Genomic DNA, 19,533 nt, shown 5'->3' with positions numbered 1-19,533 from the left:
TTGGGTAGTGCCCAGGGTCGGATTCACCTCAAACCCGCTGAGAAGAAAGCCGCCGCTTCGTAACTCTACCCCTGGGTCTTTGTTATGCTTGACTTGGGTTAACAATGTGCTGATTTGTTGTTCTTTTTTTGAGCAACTGGAATATCTGAGCGACATCGCTCTGAATGTGGGGCATGGGGTCCAAAGTAGAGGGAGTTCCTCTGCTGACCTAAGGAAGACCACAAAGAGTGAAACAGCCTTAGTGAACTAGGTGACCCTTTACTGGACCCTTGGATAAATAGTCAACAAGATGAAATCTGTCATCGGTACGCTTCAGATGTCTGAGTGTCAGGAATCTGAGACTGGGGATATAATCTATACACACAGTAAGGGTTTTTCACCTCCATTGTTCCCTAGTGGCTAGATTTGCTGTTTATTCCTTAATTCTGTCAGGGAATGGTTGCTTAAGGGACCAGAAGGGAAGGGTTTTCAATTCAAACTACTTTGGGTGGACAGGTTCAAGATGGAGTTTCTGGGGTCAGAGAGTTCATAGTGTTTAATTTGTGGTCTCCAAGAACATAAGGATGTTTGGCTAAATTGTGACCCTACTTTCTGGCCTGGTCAAAAGAGTACGGAGATCATGTCGGAAATGGGTGTTCTTGTGAGGTCCAGAGGGGGTGACTATCATTCCTTATCTGGATGATCTGTTGATTATGGCAGCATTCACCATCTTTCTCCAATGCACTGTGAGAGACAAGGCTCCATGGGTGGATCGTCGGCTACTAAAAATGCAATGTCCTACTTATACGGAGGATTGTTTTCTTGTGGCTACTCTATTAGTAACGAAACAGCAAAAGGTGCTCTTACCAGATACTCATTGCAGGGATTAATGAAGTCTATATTGGCACTCAAATCAGACATCTGTTTTGTATGAACATCTTCGTTAGCATCTGAGATGTAACTCTTCAGTGTTTTTCTTCATGGCCTTTGGACTGATAAATGATCATACAGCAAAGAATAATAAAAAAACACTTGTCCGAGGACATCCTTTTTGTTGTGCGATAATGTTATAAAAATTTGATCGTATACATTAACCATCATGGTGGCATCAAGATGTCCCCTAAATTGAGAGGAGACGGCAGAATAATGTGCTGGGTGGAACAATATTTTTCAGCAGTCTGCGGTGTTTCTACTGGAGATGGAGAACTGGGAAGATTTTCTCTGCAGGCATGTCCTACACATTCAGATAGTCAGCCATAAAACAATATAATGGCATCTCTGTTAAATCACAAAGTATCTTTTCAAGGACAATGGATCCACAAGTATTTTTAATGGGCGCTCTTTTGGTTCCTTGAAATTTGCGTCTAAATTACCGGCTGTCTCAAGTAGCAATAAATCTCTTTGTTCTCGAAAGTAAAGGACTCATTCTGGTCACCAGACTAGAAGCAAACAAGGTCTGGTACACAGGCATTCTCAAAATGGAGGAAGTATACGCACAACAGGCTTGCTGAGGTAGGACCTGTTAATCAGGGACTTTTTTACCACCAGGATTTGTGCGTCCGGCTTTAACCGTGTACTTCTGGAGCCATGACTCTTAAGGCAGAGGGGATCTCTGGCTGTTATTGGGATGATGCTCAAGACTCAAAGCTTGTTTTGGCTGTGAATTATTATAGGTTGTGGAAGACTTTTATTTTCTGTAAGTTCCTAATTCTTCATTTCAGTTAGAATGTTTGAAGGTATAGAAGGCAGTTTGAGACCTAGAACCAAGTTCTAAATCTTTTAAAGAACCATTGTCGTTCAGGAGATGATGGCGCGTTGAACGGAATTGTAAAGGTTTTCTTTATGGAGTTATGCTACCTGCATATAGTCTCCACTCACCCTTGTGACTAGTCTTGATGGCTTTACAACATTCTGCTTTAGAACCCTTGGATTGTAGTATTTGAAGTCTCTTCAATGGAACATGTCTTGGATATCAATATGGCAATGAGGGTACAGTATTTATTTTCAGGATTCTTGCAGATTTCCGTATCTAAGTTTCCATGAGTGTAGAGCTATTTTTTGGACAGAGCCCTCTTTTCAGCCTAAAGTGGTATTTGGATTATGCTTAAATCAGGATATTGTTGCTAGGGCTCTGAGGACTTGTGAGCTTTCCAAGACTATTGATCTTTTGTTCCTCTGATACCCTCAGGGGAGGTTGGCCCATGTCAAAACAAACACTTGCTTAATGGATTACTTTGACAATTCTACACAATTAAACTGGGCGGAGAGAACGGACAATGTAAAGGCACATTCTACCTCCTGAGAGGCACAATATGGGGCCTCTGCTAAGTAGCTGGCGGAGAGCCGCCACTCGGTCGTCTTTATAAGTTTATAAAGTGTTAATGTTTATTGTGGCCAAAGATGTTAGCTTTGGGCAGGAGGTCCATTGTACGCATGAGTAGGCACAGAAGATGCTGAGCAGACATCTGTGCCTACCCTGCCCCCCATAGGATGTTGGCAAAAACTGGATTTTTATTCTTTCTTTAAATCCTTTCCAGTGGGGTAAACTGCACACCCTCCCTTTACTCCCTTGTTCTGTTTTATATTTTGACGTCTTTAAAGTTTTTGGGAAACCTGTTGTTTGCTTTTGTTCCTCTGTCCTGGGGTGGTTAGTAATTGAGTCACCTATGGGGTGTAGATAAAGATGAGATAACATTTTCAAACAGTGCAGGATTTTGAATGAAGCGCCAAACTCCTGGCTTGAGACTCTACAAGCCAGAGGGCCAGTGTCCCCCCAATGGATTCAGAGAGACTTATTTAGCAAATATATAAAAATGCTGCAATTTTAACATTTATAATTTAATTTTGTACCATATGAAAAAAAAAAAAAAAGTGAAAGATTAATGTGTAATGCAAGTATTTTGTGAAAAATGGTGTCGGACAGTAGAGAGAGTCTTATCTTCTAGAGTTCTCATGTCGCAGACCTTTAACAATCTGAGAGAGTCCCGTATATAAAACGTAATTGCTCTTGGATGCAGGTGGAAGTCTCCTGTGCTGTGAGTCCTGCCCTGCCGCTTTCCACCCTGACTGCTTGAATATTGAAACGCCAGATGGAAGCTGGTTTTGCAATGACTGCAGACTGGGGAAGAAGCCGCGATATCAGGACATCATTTGGGTGAAATTGGGGAACTACAGGTATGACCTTTTTAAAGGGAGATCAAACTTTAGTGCACAGTAGTCGTTAGAAAGGGAGTTTTCTAGTTCCCCGGGTGTTGTCCCCAAATATGAAATTGTTATATTCTTCTATCTATATTGTACCATAGTTCAACTGATAATTGTCCTTCGTCTTGATGAGTTTGGATATTTACCAAAATACAACATGTTCCTCATCCCAGGAGTGCTTGTTGCTAATTGGTTTGTCTTTTGGTCTTAGATGGTGGCCTGCAGAAGTATGTCACCCAAAAAACATCCCTACAAATATCCAGAAGTTGAAGCATGAAATTGGAGAGTTTCCCGTTTTCTTTTTCGGTTCCAAAGACTATTACTGGACGCACCAAGCGCGGGTATTTCCATATCTGGAGGGGGATCGGGGCAGCAGACATCATGGAGTTAAAAGCATTGGCAACGTCTTCAAAAACGGTACTTGTTCCCCTCAACCTATGAGCACCTGGCAGTGAGTGAGTCTCTGGAAGGAGTCTGTACTACACTATAATGCTCTTTCCTTTTTAGCTTTGCAACAAGCAGAAGATCGCTTCTGTGAGCTGAAGTTGCAGCGCAAAGCAAAAGAAACTCAGGAAAATGAAAAAAAGCCTCCGCCTTATAAGCACATAAAGGTAGATGTCTGGGAAAATTGCGTTGTCTTAAAGTTTTTCACTTTGCAAATGTAATACATTTATTGTGTTTCATTATTAGGTGAATAAGCCCTATGGCAAGGTTCAAGTTTACACTGCTGATATATCAGAGATTCCCAAGTGCAATTGTAAGCCGTCAAGCGACAAACCCTGTGGATTTGACTCAGAATGTCTGAACCGTATGCTAATGTACGAATGCCACCCGCAAGTATGCCCGGCTGGGGGCAGGTGTCAGAATCAGGGCTTCACAAAGCGCCAGTATCCAGAGACCAAGATAGTGAAGACTGAAGGCAAAGGATGGGGTCTCATTGCTACAAGAGACATAAAAAAGGTAATCAGCAACATAAATACACGTATTGTATTCAAGGCTAACAATCAGCCGGTAGTATTATCGAATGTGACCTTTTGAATTCTTGTTTGAATGTCGTTGCTCGACTGCTCCTCCCCTATGTCCTGCCAACCTTGTGAATCTATTTGAGGTCCTTGGGGACTCTACTCGTAAAATATTAGTTTGTACAGGAATGATGACATGATTTTCTGTGAATCACAGGGGACAGGCCCATGATGGCGCAATCCAGACTTGTCCGGTTTCTTAGTGCCTAAACCAGTGTTTTTCAACCACTGTGCCGCGTGGTCAGCTCAGCGCACTTATACTGTAGTGAGTTTTATTCCTGAGGAGGCCAATGTAGTGAGTTTTATGCCTTAGGAGGCCAATGTAGTGCGTTTTATTTGGTATACGTTCAGGAAGCCGGCTGACGCAATGCCGACAGCCGGCTTCTCGACTACTGGATCCCGGCGAGGGTTAAATGACAGGCGTCGAAATCTCGACGCCTGTCATTTTATGTATGCCGGGAGACCGGCGCCCGGCATCCCGATCGAAGTGATGCCGGCCGCAGGGGGACGGGAGGTTAAGTTAGGGGTTCCCGGGGGGGGGACTTGCGCACCCCCTCGGGAAGTTAGGGTTAGGCTAGGGGGAGGGAGGGCTAGGCACCCCCCCTGGGGGACTTAAATTTAGGCGGCGGGGAAGGGGGGATTAGGGTTAGGCACGGGGGTGGGGGGGGGGGGGGGGGCTAGTTAGGGTGTAGAACTAGATTAGTTTATACTTACCTTTAGGGCGACCGGGATTTCCTCCTCTGTCGGGCTGGTATTGCCGGGATTTGAACCACCGGCCATGCGGCCAGTGGGAAATCATACGGAAAGCGTTTTATTTATGTGGAGGCCAATGTGTGTGTATATTATGTGTTAGCCAATGTGTATGTATTTTTTCATTGGTCACACGCAGCATCGCTGGGTGGTGTGCCTTGGCAATTTTTAAATCTTGTGTATTGCGCTTCTAGTTGAAAATCACTGGCCTAAACTTATGCCTGATCCCTGTATCCCCCATGGTTCCAGTGACCCCGAATGGAAAGGGAAAAGATTTGACAATTAGAGTCCATTAATAGGATTTTTTCTTAACGTAAAATCTGTTAATCTGAATCAATTTGAGGGACACTGCTGTACTTTCCGGTATAGAGGCCTCAAATGAATTGGTCAGTAAGATGGACAAGCAGTCTATTTTTGTTTTGTTTTGCACATTGTGCGTAAATCAGAGGTTCCCAAACGCAGTCCTCAAGGCTCCCCAACAGTTCAGGTTTTAGAGATATCAGGTGGTTAAATCAAATTGACTGAGATACTAATTAAGTCACCTTTGCTCAACCAAGGTCTGCGATTGGGAAACTCTGACAAAAATGATACACCTCCTGTTTCTTCAGGGTCCATAGGGAGACATTGGGGTGTAGGTGGTGGATCAGGACCGGACACCAAATAGTTAGGCTTTTTGCTATCACAGGATGTTCCGGTCATCCTCCCCTATACCCCGCCCACAGCATCTCAGTTTTGCTTGGTGTCCGGCAGCAACGTGTCATACTACACCAGGCCAATCAGCCCCTCTCAGGAACCCCCTTGGGCTTCCTTTTCACAGGTGTTGGCTACAATTGCGGAGCGCCTAGTAGTCCCGGCAATAATTCCCCCTATGGGGTTGCCACAACAGGTACAGACGATACAAGTGCCTCCTCCGTGGGTAGACATGTACAGAGTCTAGCGGCTACCTCTACGGCCTTTCAAAATATGTTGCAAGGTGAGAAGCCCCCTACCCAGTAAAACTACTAAACGTACTGTTATCCTCAGTCTACACAACTCTCAGATTCTGAGATGTCCTCTGAGGCGGCAGAAGACTCAGATCTCTCTCACAGAGTCTCCCTCAGGGGAGGCAGAGCCTCAGTCTAAAATAAATGTACCTGCTTTAGTGCGAGCTGTCAAATCAATTCTCCAGTTAGAAGTTGCTGAGCCCGCTCCCAAAACAAAACAGTCACTGTTTAAAAGACAGAGAAAGTGATCTTGGCTGAGTTTCCTCACTCAGATCAGCTTTCTGAACTCATGGCAGCAGCATGGAATACGCCCACAAAACCCTTGATTTCTTTTTACCCTATTCCAGCAGCTGATTGTGCTAAATGGGAAGCTCCCCCAGCAGTAGATTCCCATGTGACACGGCTGATTCAAAGCTGTACTTTACCTTTCCCTACAGCTTCCTTCTTAAAGGACACAGCGGATAGGAAGATTGACGCTTGCCTCAAATCTGTGTAGTCTCATTTTTTACCAAAATCATGGCAATTATGGCAGCCCACCTGTGTTGTCAGGGTTTCAGGCTGCTCCTATACTTAGACGACCTCTTGCTCTTAGCACACTCTCCAGAGTTTCTTCACCGCCATCTTCATGTAGCCATTGCCTTTCTACAAAGACTAGGCTGGTTAATCAACTGGAAAAAGTCCTCCCTGACCCCTTCAGAAAGGATGGTACATCTGGGGGGCTCTTCTGGATTCTCTGGCTTAGAGAATCTTCCTGACAGCAGACAAGATCTCCGCATTGCAGCAACGAGTGCGCAGATTACTCCACAGTCGCCGAGTGTCAATTCACTCATCAATGCAGACCCTGGGGTACATGGTATCCACCTTCGACATGGTGGAGTACGCTCCGTTCCACTCCAGGCCCCTACAACACCTAATCCTCTCCAGGTGGAACAGGTTGCCTCATCTGATCAGATCCCAGACGATGGTCCTCTCTCAAGACGTTTGTCTTTCCCTCTCCTGGTGGTTACAGACATCCCACCTGAACAAGAGTCGCCCCTTTTGGATCCCAGAACGGATACTCCTTACCACGGACGGAAGCCTCCGCAGCTGGGGCGCAGTGACCGGCCAGCACTCCTATCAGGGACACTGGACATCGGCCGAGGCGATATTACCGATCAACGTCTTAGAACTCCAAGCCAACTACAGAGCCCTCACTCTGGCTCAGGACATTCTTTAGGGCAAGCCTGTATAAGTGCAGTCCTTCAATGCCATGGTGGTGGGCTACATCAATCACCAGGGAGGCACTCAAAGTTGGTCAGCAATGACAGAAGTGTCACGCATTCTCGCATAGGCCGAACGTCCTCTCCCGGCCATCTCCACGGTGTTCATCCTGGGAGTGCTTAATTGGGAAGCGGACTTCCCATGCCGTCACGACGTGCCTGCCGAGGAGTGGTCTCTCCACCCAGAAGTCTTTCAAATCCTAGTGGACAAATAAGGCCTGCCAGAAGTGAACCTCATAGCTTCCCGACAGTCGCAAGCTGCTGGTGTACCGGTCCAGAACAAGGGATACCGAAGCAGCCTTAGTGGACGCCTTGTCAGTGAAGTAGACCTTCCATCTGGTGTGCCTATTCCCTCCTGTCTCCCTTCCTCGAGTCCTTCGGAAGTTCAAGCAAGACTGAGGCACTGTCCTGCTGGTGGCTACGGCTTGGACCAGATTACATTGGTACTCTGATCTTCAGAGCCTCTCCATAGATGCTCTGTTCCTGCTTCCTCAACGACCGGACCTGTTGTCTCAGGGTCCTGCCTACATGTGGACCTGGGCCGTCTGTTTTTTTTTTATTTTTTTTATTTCTAGAATCCCTGCTTTTCGTCAAGCAGGATTGGATCTCTGACTCTGCCTGGCCTCGCTGAAAGTGCACATTTCTGCTCTCTCCATCTGGCTCCAGCACAGGATTGCTCCACTGCCAGATGTTCTCGCCTTCCTTCAAGGTGTCCTCCGTATTCAACCTCCCTTTGTCCCTCCAGTGGCCACGTGGGATTTGTCAGTGGTTCTCCAAGCACTTCCGGGCCCTCCGTTTGAACCCCTGGAATCAGTAGACATCAAGTGGCTCACTGCGAAGACTTTCTCTTCTGGCAATTGCATCTGCCCGTAGGGTGTCAGATTTAGGGGCGCTTTCTTGTCACTCCCCATTTCTGATCTTTCATCCGGACAGGGCGGTTCTTCGGATTCGTCCTTGCTTCCTTCCCAAGGTGGCTTGTTGTTTCTACTTTAATGAGGAAATTGTGGTTCCGGCCTTCCTCTCTCCAGATCTCTCGACAAGTGAAGCCTCCTTGGATGTGGTCCGTGCTCTGAGGATCTACGTGGACCGCAATACTTCCTTCAGGAAAACAGATTCTCTTTGTCCTATATGGATTCCACAAGAAGGGCTGGCCAGCTACCAAACAGACTCTGGCCAGATGGCTTTGCATGACTATCTCACGGGCTTACACGCAGGTGGGCCTTCCTGTGCCAGCTACCGTCTGTTTATTCTACTCGCTCTGTGAGTCCTTCGTGGGCAGCTCGTCGTGGCGCTTCTGCTGAACTGTACAAAGCGGCCAAGCGGTCTTCTGTCCAAACTTTTTTCTTATTTATGCCTTTGATTCATTTGCCTCTCAGGATGCTTCATTTGGATGCCGGATTCTCTTCTCAGCTAAAGAGCGTCCCCGCCCTTGAACAACTGCTTTGGGATAACACCCCCCCCCCCCGTGTCTCCCTGTGGAGTCCTATGGACCCTGAAGAAGAAAAGGAGGGTTAAGGTAGACTTACCTTTGTTAACTCTTTCTTCGAAGTCCATAGAATCCACGGGGCACCCGCCCTGCCGCACTTGGCTTCTGTGGGTTTATTCCTTTCTCTATGGTATATATGAGTGATTCTTTCATGTGCCATTCTTCCTTCTTTCCTATCCTGCTCCTGCCTTGGGCTGTGGGCGGGGTATAGGGGAGGAGAACCGGAACATCCTGGGATAGCGAAAAGCTTAACTGTTTGGTTTCCGGTCCTGATCCACCACCAACACCCCAATGTCTCCCTATGGACTTCGAAGAAAGAGAGTTAACAAAGGTAAGTCTACCATAACTCTCCTTTTCTCTTTCATCCATATTGGGGGACACTGCTGTACCTTGGGGTATTGAGGACAACTACACTACAGACTTGTTGAACTCCTCCACCTCTATTCCCCTACCTTGGAAAGACTTCAGTTTATTACCATCAAAGCTCATGAAAAGGACTAAGCAATAAAAACTATCAAACAAGCAGACCACAAAAATACAGAAACTGGTGAGGGATCACAGTGTCCCCAAATGGATTCACAGAAACAAATTTTATGGGAAGTACAAATGTCTTGTTTTCTTTGATCCATATTGGGAGACCCTTGGGAAGTTCCAAAGCTGCCCGTAGGGAGATCCCAGCTGTAAAGGAATAGAAAGAAAACAGGCAAACTACACAGTTTTGAAACAAGAAACCTTTATTTCCAGGAACTTTACACTGGTCAGGATGGAAATTTAGCTTAAGGGACAACAGAGATCTGACCCGGGACCAGAGTTCTGTGTCCATGTAAATTATTTGTAACCCCCTGAACCTGAGGAAGCTGTGTTGAGCCTTCCATATGGAAGTAAGAGTCTTTGATTTCTAGAGAAGCCAGGAACTTTCCCTGTTCATAGAATTTGACTGAAAAACAGGCTCCATCCATAATTTGTCCATTTGCAGATGCAGGAATAGGTTTAACATGGATCTGCAAATCTTGTACAGATTCTGAACAACAAGCTAGTGTGAACCCCCACGGTTAACTGGATCTGTTGGAACTCTCAACTGGAGCATCTTAAGAATTTCTTTGAAGGGGGGGTTTGGACCACTATATTGTTGACCAAGCGTACTTAGAAGACGTCATCCAATGGTCTTAAAAGCGTAGCAGACCAGACCACACCGCAGAAGAAACTGGTGTGAGATCCCATAATGTAGATGGTTTATCTGCAGGCTTGCATCCTTGGTGCTTGCCTATTTTACTCTGTGAGATGCCTCTCTGTAGGGAAGAGTTTTGTCCCCTTTCAAAGGAACCTCTCCCACTGTCTGCCAAAATGGCTGGAGTTTTGGCTTTAGGAGTTTGGGTGTATTAACAGTAAGGAATTAACCTTCTTCCCTGTGAAAGTTTTGTTCAGTTCAGGCACAAAAACACTGAGCCGACAAGCGGTAACACCCCCAGTGTCTTTTTGAACTCTATCGCTTCTGCAGATCACATGGAACAAACCAGACCCTCATCAAGAACAGCATCACCCAAGTATTCTGAATGCTGTCTTGGTACTCTGGACTGCTTGTAGACCTTTCACTGTGATGTTGTGCCCATTGGAGGATGATCTTATTTTCTGTCAGAGCTATCATTTAAAAGAAGCAACATATTCACTTTGGGTGGAGTCTCCATTGTTCCAAGTACGCTACAAGCACGGGGATAGTTGAAGTGGACAGTGTGCATAATAACAAAGTGCCTATCTGGCTTTGCCTCAGCAGCTTTGTAAGCTATTGTGTAAAAGGAAATTAATGGTGGTGGCTCCCACCATCCATCCCTGTAGTTTATTTTTTGTACATAGAAGTTACTGGAGTTTCCTATATGTTTAAAACTTGCAGAATGGAACAAAATTAAATCTTCATACTCAGTCTGGTTCGCACAAAAAAAGAACCTAAGAGGACCCCTGATACTGTTCTTGACAAGTGGTGGCTGGAATGAAGTAACTGATTCGCCCAGTGGTAGATGAATGTCGTTCACCTACTATTGGGTGGGCTGGCCTCTTGGTCAGCTTCACAATGGACAGTCTGTTTCAGCCTGGACCCCAGCTTCACAAATTGCACACAGGGGTCTTGTTTTGATCGTTCCTTAGTTACCTTAGCCTTGCGTTCTGAGCAAGTAAAGCACTGGACACGTGTTCCTCCGGCAGCCTTAACATATTATTGTAAATATATTCTAGACAATATCCCTCTCCGCAACTGACCTGGGCCCCTTTCATAAAGCCTGGGAGTGGGTGAAGTCTATACTGGGTTTTTGTTTTTTTTTGTTTTTTGTACTAAATAAAAATACACCTTACCTATATGGTGGTTTCTCTGCAATGGGGATCCTCTAAAGAAATTATTTCTCCCTGGACAGACTGTGTCTTCAGCTGGTACTCGCTATTCATATGGTGCGGAAGATGCCTGTTTGTGTAGGACTATAACCAATGTCGTTGTCATCATACAAGCTTCATCCAGACTTGTGGCCCCTCCTGCCCCTGTCTCTCCAGCCTCCTGCCGCCCCTGTCTCTCCATCATCTTGCCCCAAAAATCCAGCCTCCTGCCCCTTGTAAAAACCCTAAATAATATGGCCTTACACCTCCCAAGTAGGAGTATAGGAAAATTATTCTGACTGCCAACTTGAATACAGTTGGGGGAAAATATCAACACACCAAAAAAGCTCACACAAAAAATAAAAAGGTAATTCAGGGCGCTGTCAGAGAATACATTTTAATCATGAAATACATAAAATAATAACCAACAAATACAATATTATATCGTACATATAATACACTAAACCTTATCCCCACTTCAAGTCTCTGGATCCAGATTGAAAACCTATGTTTGTCACAGTCAGTGAAAAAACTCTTGATTCATCTGTGATGATAATATCTAAAAGAATAGTGCAGTCATTAGTCTGTATCCACCTGCGCAGAATCTGTTACTTTATTTTATATTTGAAACATAGTAGCAAAGTAGTTGTGTATTTCATGTGAAACACATTGCAGTAGAAATTGAACTTATTCACAGTGCAAAATAACAATCAGTCTCCACTTAGTAGAATTTTAAGCATGCAGAAAAAATAGACAAGCTCTTATTTATATTTCTCCAATATAGTCTCGTATGGCAGACACCAAAATCACTTAGAACACAATTGGTAAATCCGGAGCTAGTGTCATGACACGGGGGCACATTTGGCAAACTGACTGTTTTCTCAGGCAGCTTCTCGTATGCAGTTGTACCTTCTGCGCAACGCTGACGGGCAGTGGTAAAATTATAAAGTGTTTTGTATCTCTCCTCCGCTCTTGACAATCTGACTGCTCTCTTATATGCAGCTATACTTTGTGAGCAACGCTGACTGGCAGTGGTAAAGTATTAGCGTTTGCATCTCCCCGCCTCTGCTCAGACAAGTGGATCCCGTTTGTGCATAACCAGAGGGGGACGGTGTCAGTGATTACAACGAAAAAAAAAGACGATTCTACGTGTATCTCCGACTGGCAGTATCGGTGGCTTCTTGTATAATCCAAACCCTAACTTTATGGGCAGCCAGGGGTCTGTCCATCTCTGGGTGGATTGGGAAAGGCTGTGCTGCTGCTTCATAGACACTCTGTCCTCAGCCTGCTAACTCTGCTGTGTGGCCATGCAGCATCACTTTAGCTGATTCTGCACGCAGCAGTGCGTTTAGGCTGAGAGTACCTGTCCGCTCTGCACTAGGGCCATGATTCAGGGATGGACGCTAATGCGATTTTGTATATGTGCTAATAGTTCGAAAGATCACCTGAGCATAAAGACACCCACTACTGCCGCCTTACATGCGTACGACGTTGCTTACCTGCGTAAATATCGGTAACATTAGCGCACATCGAGCACCCATCTTGCCCTTGCGGAAAGTGTGACCAGCCGCAGACTCTCCTGTCACGCAGACGGTTCTCATGCTGCGTATGAGATCGCAAGGGCTAATTTATGCACACCCATGTAACGCCGTTGAAACGGTCAGGTACGCCTACGTTTTCTTACCACCAGCAGCATGTCCCCTTCACATATGGGATGATACAGGAGGGGTGGCAACCCTATACACACCTATATATGGCAAATGTAGAAATTTTATAGTTGCATATAGATTTCTTTCAAAGAAATATCAGGTGAGCAGAAAAACTGGATGCACTTTTACCATTAGAGAAATGTATGTAAAATAAGAACTGATTCAGAAACACCTGAGACTCAAAAAGATAGAATCACACAGTACACTGAGAATTCTGCCCTATTACCCACAAGGCACATTATTATCAGCAGTGTGTGAGTGTCACAGGGACTGCAGCACCAGACACAGGGAGAAGCTGTGAGGTGATTTTGGCGGGAAACTGCATTATCAGCAGCAGTCAAGGAGGATTCTCTTTCTCTGGGGATAACTCCTCCCCTAACTCCAGCATCTACTGATATCATGCAGTCAGGGGTTACATCAAGGTGGATTCCATCTGCCCTTTGGTTTTCCTCAAGTCTAACCTCCGTAGGAGGGGGTCTCTCCAGTCATGATGAGCATGGACCGCCTTTAAGCTCCATCTCCACAGTGATGAATGGGGGTGACCCATTGTGTCTTGTATGATCTCACCTTCCTTAGGTGGGAACAATACCACTCATTTCCTATTAATGGAGTTCTCTTCAATACAGGCTTTCTGCTTCAGAGGGAAATGCCCACCTCTCCAAGCAGATCACTTAGCTTTCCCAGTCACCCTTCCATACATGGCAGAGAAGGGACTTGTGAGCATAAACGCAGTCTCTGCCACGACTTCCTGAGCACAGTCCACATGGCCTGGTGCTGTTACGCGCCATAAAGGTCCGCAATTCACTTTCTGCACCGAGTTACCTAAACTGCTGGGAACCCATTAATGGAGAACGGGGAACAGCATCTTTCAGCGCCAGGGCCCGCAGTTACAGTGCAGACGTTCAGTTGAACCCCTTTACACCCTAATGTGGTGAATAAAATTTTAAATCCTAAAGAGAAAAAAAAACCTCTGCCCTACTCAATGGGCATTAAATTAAAAACTGAAATCCTTCCAGTGAAGGGGCATGGAATACTAGCACCCAATATACCACGAGGTATAGCAGTGTCCCCCTAATATGGAGCAAAGCGAAAGAGCGGTAAATCCACGGGCGATAAAAAAAATGCCAAAAAGACTACATGCATATTCTGCTGACCTCACTTTGTTAAATGAGTAATGATTTTACAGTGCTCTTTACATGATGCCTGCTTAAAACTCTGCTCAAAACCAGTATTACATGCATCTTGGCTTATAATGTAATACATTTTAATGTATTGTTGATTGTCAACATGGCAATGGAGGAAAACAAATTCCAATTCATTTACCTGGGTTTTTTTTTTTTTTTTGCAGGGGGAGTTTGTGAATGAGTATGTTGGAGAACTAATAGACGAAGAGGAATGCATGGCAAGAATACGCCACGCACAGGAGAACGACATCTCGCATTTTTACATGCTGACCATTGACAAGGTGCCTGTAGCTCTGAACTGCTGTCCTAGAATGGAGAGCTCGGCATACTCTGCACTGCCATCTATCCATGGCGGCAGCCACTAGTGTGCCTGAGCTACATTATTTCTGTACGGACTTGGGAGTGTTTTATGCAGTGATATATGACATTTCAGTTGCCAGTACAACAGCAAACCTGCGCTCTGAGTGAAACGCGTTCGCCTGTTTTAGCGCTCTCTTCCCTTTTAAGATTGCAGCTCAATGTGCAACTGTCAGCTTTACTGCAGTTCAGGTCATTTTGCCATGAGCTGAGCATTTCTGCTACTAGAGAATTGTTGTCATTGGTATATATACAGCACTCCTGTGCCTTGTACAGGTTGCGTCTCCCATATCCAAATATTGCGAAATGCGGAAGACCTGCTTTTTGTGAGTCCATTTCTCCTGACAGTTGTTGACTTACAGGACCGAATTATAGATGCGGGACCTAAGGGGAACTATTCTCGGTTTATGAACCACAGCTGTCACCCGAACTGCGACACTCAGAAATGGACTGTAAATGGCGACACACGTGTAGGCCTCTTCGCGGTGCGGGACATACCTGCAGGTAATGACGGTAGTCCGGCTACTGTTTCTGTTTCCGATTTGCCGCTGGAATCTTACACACTCTTCTGAAGACCCAGCTACATTTAGTTTGGAAAAATTATCATTTTGAACCATTCCTTGAATTATTTGCTATTTATCTAGGAGAGAAATTTGTAGTTGGAGTTTCAATGTTTTGCATGTTTGTTTACTATACTACCAACTCATGATTACATTTTCAACCTGAAATCTGTCTACAAGGTGCAGTTATAGTATGCAGCTGAGAAGACCACTTGTGCTGTTTGGTTTTATAACACATTACCTTACTGCTCCAAACACAAAGTCTAAAAAATTTATTTATTTTTTTTTTTACCCTGTTCTTTTTTTGGTTTGAATCCAGGTGAGGAATTAACGTTCAACTATAATTTGGATTGCCTTGGAAATGAGAAAACGGTCTGCCGATGTGGAGCACCAAACTGTAGTGGGTTTCTTGGTGACCGGCCAAAGGTTAGTTTGTTCGTAAATGTAAAGAATTCAGGCTGCAAAGTAACTTTTATCTTAAGTGTCACCTGGAAAAGTATATAGAGCTTGTTCCTTTTGATCCTTTTCATAGAGCAATAAATACCAGCCCCAATTGTTTTTGTCACACCCTCTCAAGGTACACAGAATTAGCAGGTGACCATAATCCCCAGCAATGGCGAGAGCTGCTAGACAATCTGGCCTGGTTCTTTTTCCAAGTTTTATATATTACTTTAAGGGCAAACATTTGGCACATACTGTATATATGCTAACCTATAACCACTGCTTGTCACGCTCTTTTTAGAACATTTTATTGCAATTTTAATAGTGGTTTTGTGTTAATTTGATAGGTGCATAGTTTACAGTGGTATTTAAAATGTGACCTTCCAGCTGCTTGGAAACCACACATCCCAGCATGCCCTACCACAGTTTTGCCATTAGGGCATGCTAAAACTCTGGTAGTGCACGCTGGGATGTGTAGTTTTGTAGCAGCTGGAGATCCACCTGTTTGATTATCCTTGGTCTAGAGTAATTTAATCTACTCCATTTTTGTTCCTGTGATATTTTAGAATTCCTCTGCAGCATCTCATGAAGAAAAGGCGAAAAAGCCCAAGAAGAAATCAAGGAGACGGAGGACAAGAGGGGATGGGAAAAAAGAGTCTGAAGATTACTGCTTCCGCTGTAACGATGGCGGTGAGCTAATCTTATGCGACAGGAAGCTGTGTACAAAGACTTACCATCTTTCTTGTCTAGATCTCAACAAAAGACCTTTTGGTAAGTTCCCTCAATCTAGAATAGCTCACATCAGAAACTTGGTAGCTGTTGTCACTTAGATTTCATCTATATTTTTTTTTTTTTTATGATTATGTATGGAGTTGTCTCTAGTTAGAAGTATCCCAATAAACTTATTAACCCCATCACTGCTGATGGTTTTATCACCCCTGTTGAATCTATTTTGGAATTTTTGGGGGGCTGGTCACAATCACTTATTGCTGTAATTTTATTTTTATGCAGTACCCAAGCAAATTAGAACATATTTTCCTGTGTGTTTGTTTTTTATGACCACCACCAAGAATCACACGACCGTTACCACTAAACGCCCACATTATTTGAAAGCAGACGGTCCCCTTTTTTTTTCAAATTCGGGCTCTTCTGAGTTTATTGAAGCCAAGACATAGGTGTTTAATGCCTGGTTCTCTCACACTGATCACCAGACAATAACCACATAGGAGCACTGCCCTCCTACAAACAAAGGTGCCGTGAATTACCTCTGTGCCAGGATGGTGGGGATAGGGCAATTTTAGTGTGACTTGTCTTCAGCCCACTCATCCTTGGCGCTATAGGGGTTAAAATGTTGGTCCTGCCAGACAGAGTGAAGAGTTTAGTGTTGCGGATAATATACTTTTTTTTTTGCAAACCATAAATATGTATGTGTATAAGTCCTTTTGATGTCCTTTTATTTGTAAATTAGAGGTTTTGTTTTTATATGCATTTGTTGTGTTTTATAGGAAAGTGGGAGTGTCCGTGGCATCACTGTGACGTATGTGGTAAGGCATCGGTGACGTTCTGTTGCCTGTGCCCAAATTCCCTCTGCAAGAATCACCACGACGAGAAACTGTTCAGGAGGACGGTAGGCGGCAAGCTGTGCTGCCTGGAACACGACCAGAAAGAGTTCAATGAAGTACAAGCTGCTGAAACTATACCTAAAGAGCACTCAAAGGCCAAGTACAAGATGAATAAGAAATCCAGATAACCAGCGGACTGCAACACTATTGTAAATAGATGCCTATTTGTGGATAAGGTCGAACAAAATAGCCATTTTCATATAATTCTGTACAGCTTTCTTATATATACTTTGATTCAAGACAAAAACGTATACCCACTGAGCCATCTTCTGCAGCCGAGGCTGCGTCTGCACTGATACTGAGCCGTGCTTATCACCGCTCCCTTAGCTGTCACGTTAAACCCACGTTACACAGCATTACCGTTGCACCATCCTTCATTATCGATACATCTGCCTTTCCTTTAAATGAGGGTGTATCGGTTTAAGACTGGAGCTGCATGCAGATTTATAAGTACACCCCTTCAGCGGATATTTACCTTCCTAACACAAGACACTATTGACTTCCTTTTGGAAATACTTCTATTATTAGGTTCTTTTTTTTTATATAGTCCAGGCAAGTCTTTGTGTAACATTTTCTTAACAGAGTATAGGTACTGTACATTTAACACAATATTATTTTATTAGTTTTAATCAAGGCTTTTGCTGCAAGCAATGAACCGTGTTCACACAGCCAAATAACCTGTTAAATCAACAGTGTTAAAGATGAGGCCAAATTTTATTTTATTTTTTTGTATTCTTCTAGGTATATGTTTCAAGATTAAGTATTACTACTATATATTTTGTTCACTGTGGGAGCGACTTGCTATGTTGTGTGATCGTTTTACAAATGTACAGTTGCTACCTCACCTGGTTACAAAAAGTGGCTCCCACCTAAACATTTTTTTATTCTCTGAGATGTGCCTGCAAAACCTCTTCCTCAGCGCTGCAGGGCTTTCCTATGTGCAATCGGTCTGCCAGACTACTGGCTGCATCATCTCAAATTCTCAAACATCCTCTTTTAAAACTACAGAATGCAGGAAAGGGTGGGTTCGCATTGGTAGAAGCGTTCTAGGTGGTGTTGCCTCTTTTTTTTTTTTTTTTCAGTTGCCTTATGCCGTTTTGTTTTTTAAATTGACAAAATGTCACATACATACCTCCATACGCCCAACCTGGGATCCCGCACCATTTGTTTTAAGCACGAGGCATTATGTCCTTGAACGGTACTGTATGTGCCCTTTGTTAGCGCAGTGTCAGGGACAAAATCCAATTTATGCTCATCTTGGATTCTGTGTAACTAGACTACAACTGTCAAAAAAATAAATTGTGTTCTAAATGGGGGAGCTCCATGCACTTTTTTTTTTTTTATTTATTAGTTTATTGGGAGGATTTTATTTTGGTAAGGGGGGGGGGGTGGAGTTTTTCCTCTTTATTTTTTTTTTTTTTTATTATTATTATTATTACTTTTGAACCAATCAGCACACAGAGTAGAACAAAAGCAGCACGGTTATAGATTTTCGGATTGCAGTTGATTGGATAAACCCAAGAACACTGCACTCAGGTTTACATTGGCAACGACAGTGCATGCTTGTATCCAAAGTTGTCAGCCAAAAATAACCCTGCATGGAGCAGCTGCCTGTTAAATTACTATGATTTTTATTTTAAATGAAAATTTTACCTCAGTCTTTAGCCTGCTGTCACAGATTCTATTGTGAGTGACTTTCCTACAAAGTGTTCAAAAATGTGTAGATGTTGAATTTTGATTGTAGTTGAGCAGGCAAAAATACTCAAGCGGGTGCCTGGTGGGGAAATGTAATTTTAAGAACTCTGTTGTAAAATAGGCTAAACAATAAATGATCATAATCTTGGAGACCTGATAATACCTAACATGCCAAAACAAGCATGTGGAAGATTGGGTTCTAAATTCTCAACAAAACAAAAATATTATTCTTTTTCTATTTTTTTTTTTTTTTTGCAAAATGTTCTCTAAAGTGGTTGGTTCTACAATGAACAGAGATATAAAAGACGCACTTTATTACCTCTAATGCTTTTGTTTTATCATTACTGCAACTTGAACATCTTACAAAGTTTGTTGTCTTCTTCACAAGCAGTCTGAATAGAATGTTTTTTCGTTACTTTAAATCGTATCAAGTGAGTTTATTTCCATAGACCGACACACGCATGCACACGAATGTGAAATACCGGCCGTCTCCACAGGCTACCAGGATAGAACTCTCGATAGTCCTGACGCTTAAACAGCTGCCGGTTGGATGCAAGCACAGCTGTAATGGCAAAGGGATAGCAAACAGCAAAGCACTTATAGCAGTGTATTGGTGTTTCCCAAACTCTGCCATTACAGTCCAGGTTGTTAAGGCTATCCATGCTTGAGTCCAGATGGTTAAATCACATTGACTGACTGAGATGCTAATTAAGTCACCTGCGCTCAGCTGTAATGGCGGAGTTTGGGAAACTGACCTATAGGGTGCATTAAAGAAAAACATACAGAGTCTATATGTAGGGACAGGACCTCATCTGGAAACCCATTCTACTGAAACTCGAGAAAAAAAACGAAATCAAATGAGTAATTTCTAAATATGACTGTTTCAAACAAACCTAGATGATTGGTACATCCGGCCTCACTGTGAGG

At 43.8% G+C, this 19,533-nt stretch overlaps 1 protein-coding gene across 2 annotated transcripts in view; it reads left to right on the top strand.

The window, feature by feature from the left end:
• The window catches only part of NSD2 (nuclear receptor binding SET domain protein 2), a 90,763-nt gene extending 71,767 nt beyond the window's left edge, over positions 1-18,996 (top strand). The window contains exons 15-23 of one of the 2 annotated variants that reach the window (XM_088454994.1): positions 2,997-3,153; positions 3,392-3,597; positions 3,688-3,791; positions 3,871-4,140; positions 14,096-14,212; positions 14,651-14,792; positions 15,168-15,274; positions 15,856-16,060; positions 16,795-18,996. In XM_088454994.1, coding sequence (XP_088311120.1) covers positions 2,997-3,153; positions 3,392-3,597; positions 3,688-3,791; positions 3,871-4,140; positions 14,096-14,212; positions 14,651-14,792; positions 15,168-15,274; positions 15,856-16,060; positions 16,795-17,039 — 1,553 coding nt within the window. In that variant the 3' untranslated portion in view covers positions 17,040-18,996. Of the gene's footprint in view, positions 1-2,996; positions 3,154-3,391; positions 3,598-3,687; positions 3,792-3,870; positions 4,141-14,095; positions 14,213-14,650; positions 14,793-15,167; positions 15,275-15,855; positions 16,061-16,794 lie in introns of those variants that run through there. The other variant, XM_088454995.1, reaches the window with a different exon arrangement.
• The last annotated feature ends 537 nt before the right edge of the window (positions 18,997-19,533 follow it).

Source organism: Taudactylus pleione, unplaced genomic scaffold (genome assembly GCF_031769625.1).
Source record: "Taudactylus pleione unplaced genomic scaffold, aTauple2 ptg000638l, whole genome shotgun sequence".
NCBI lineage: Eukaryota > Metazoa > Chordata > Amphibia > Anura > Myobatrachidae > Taudactylus > Taudactylus pleione.
This window is presented reverse-complemented; position numbering and strand designations above follow the sequence as displayed.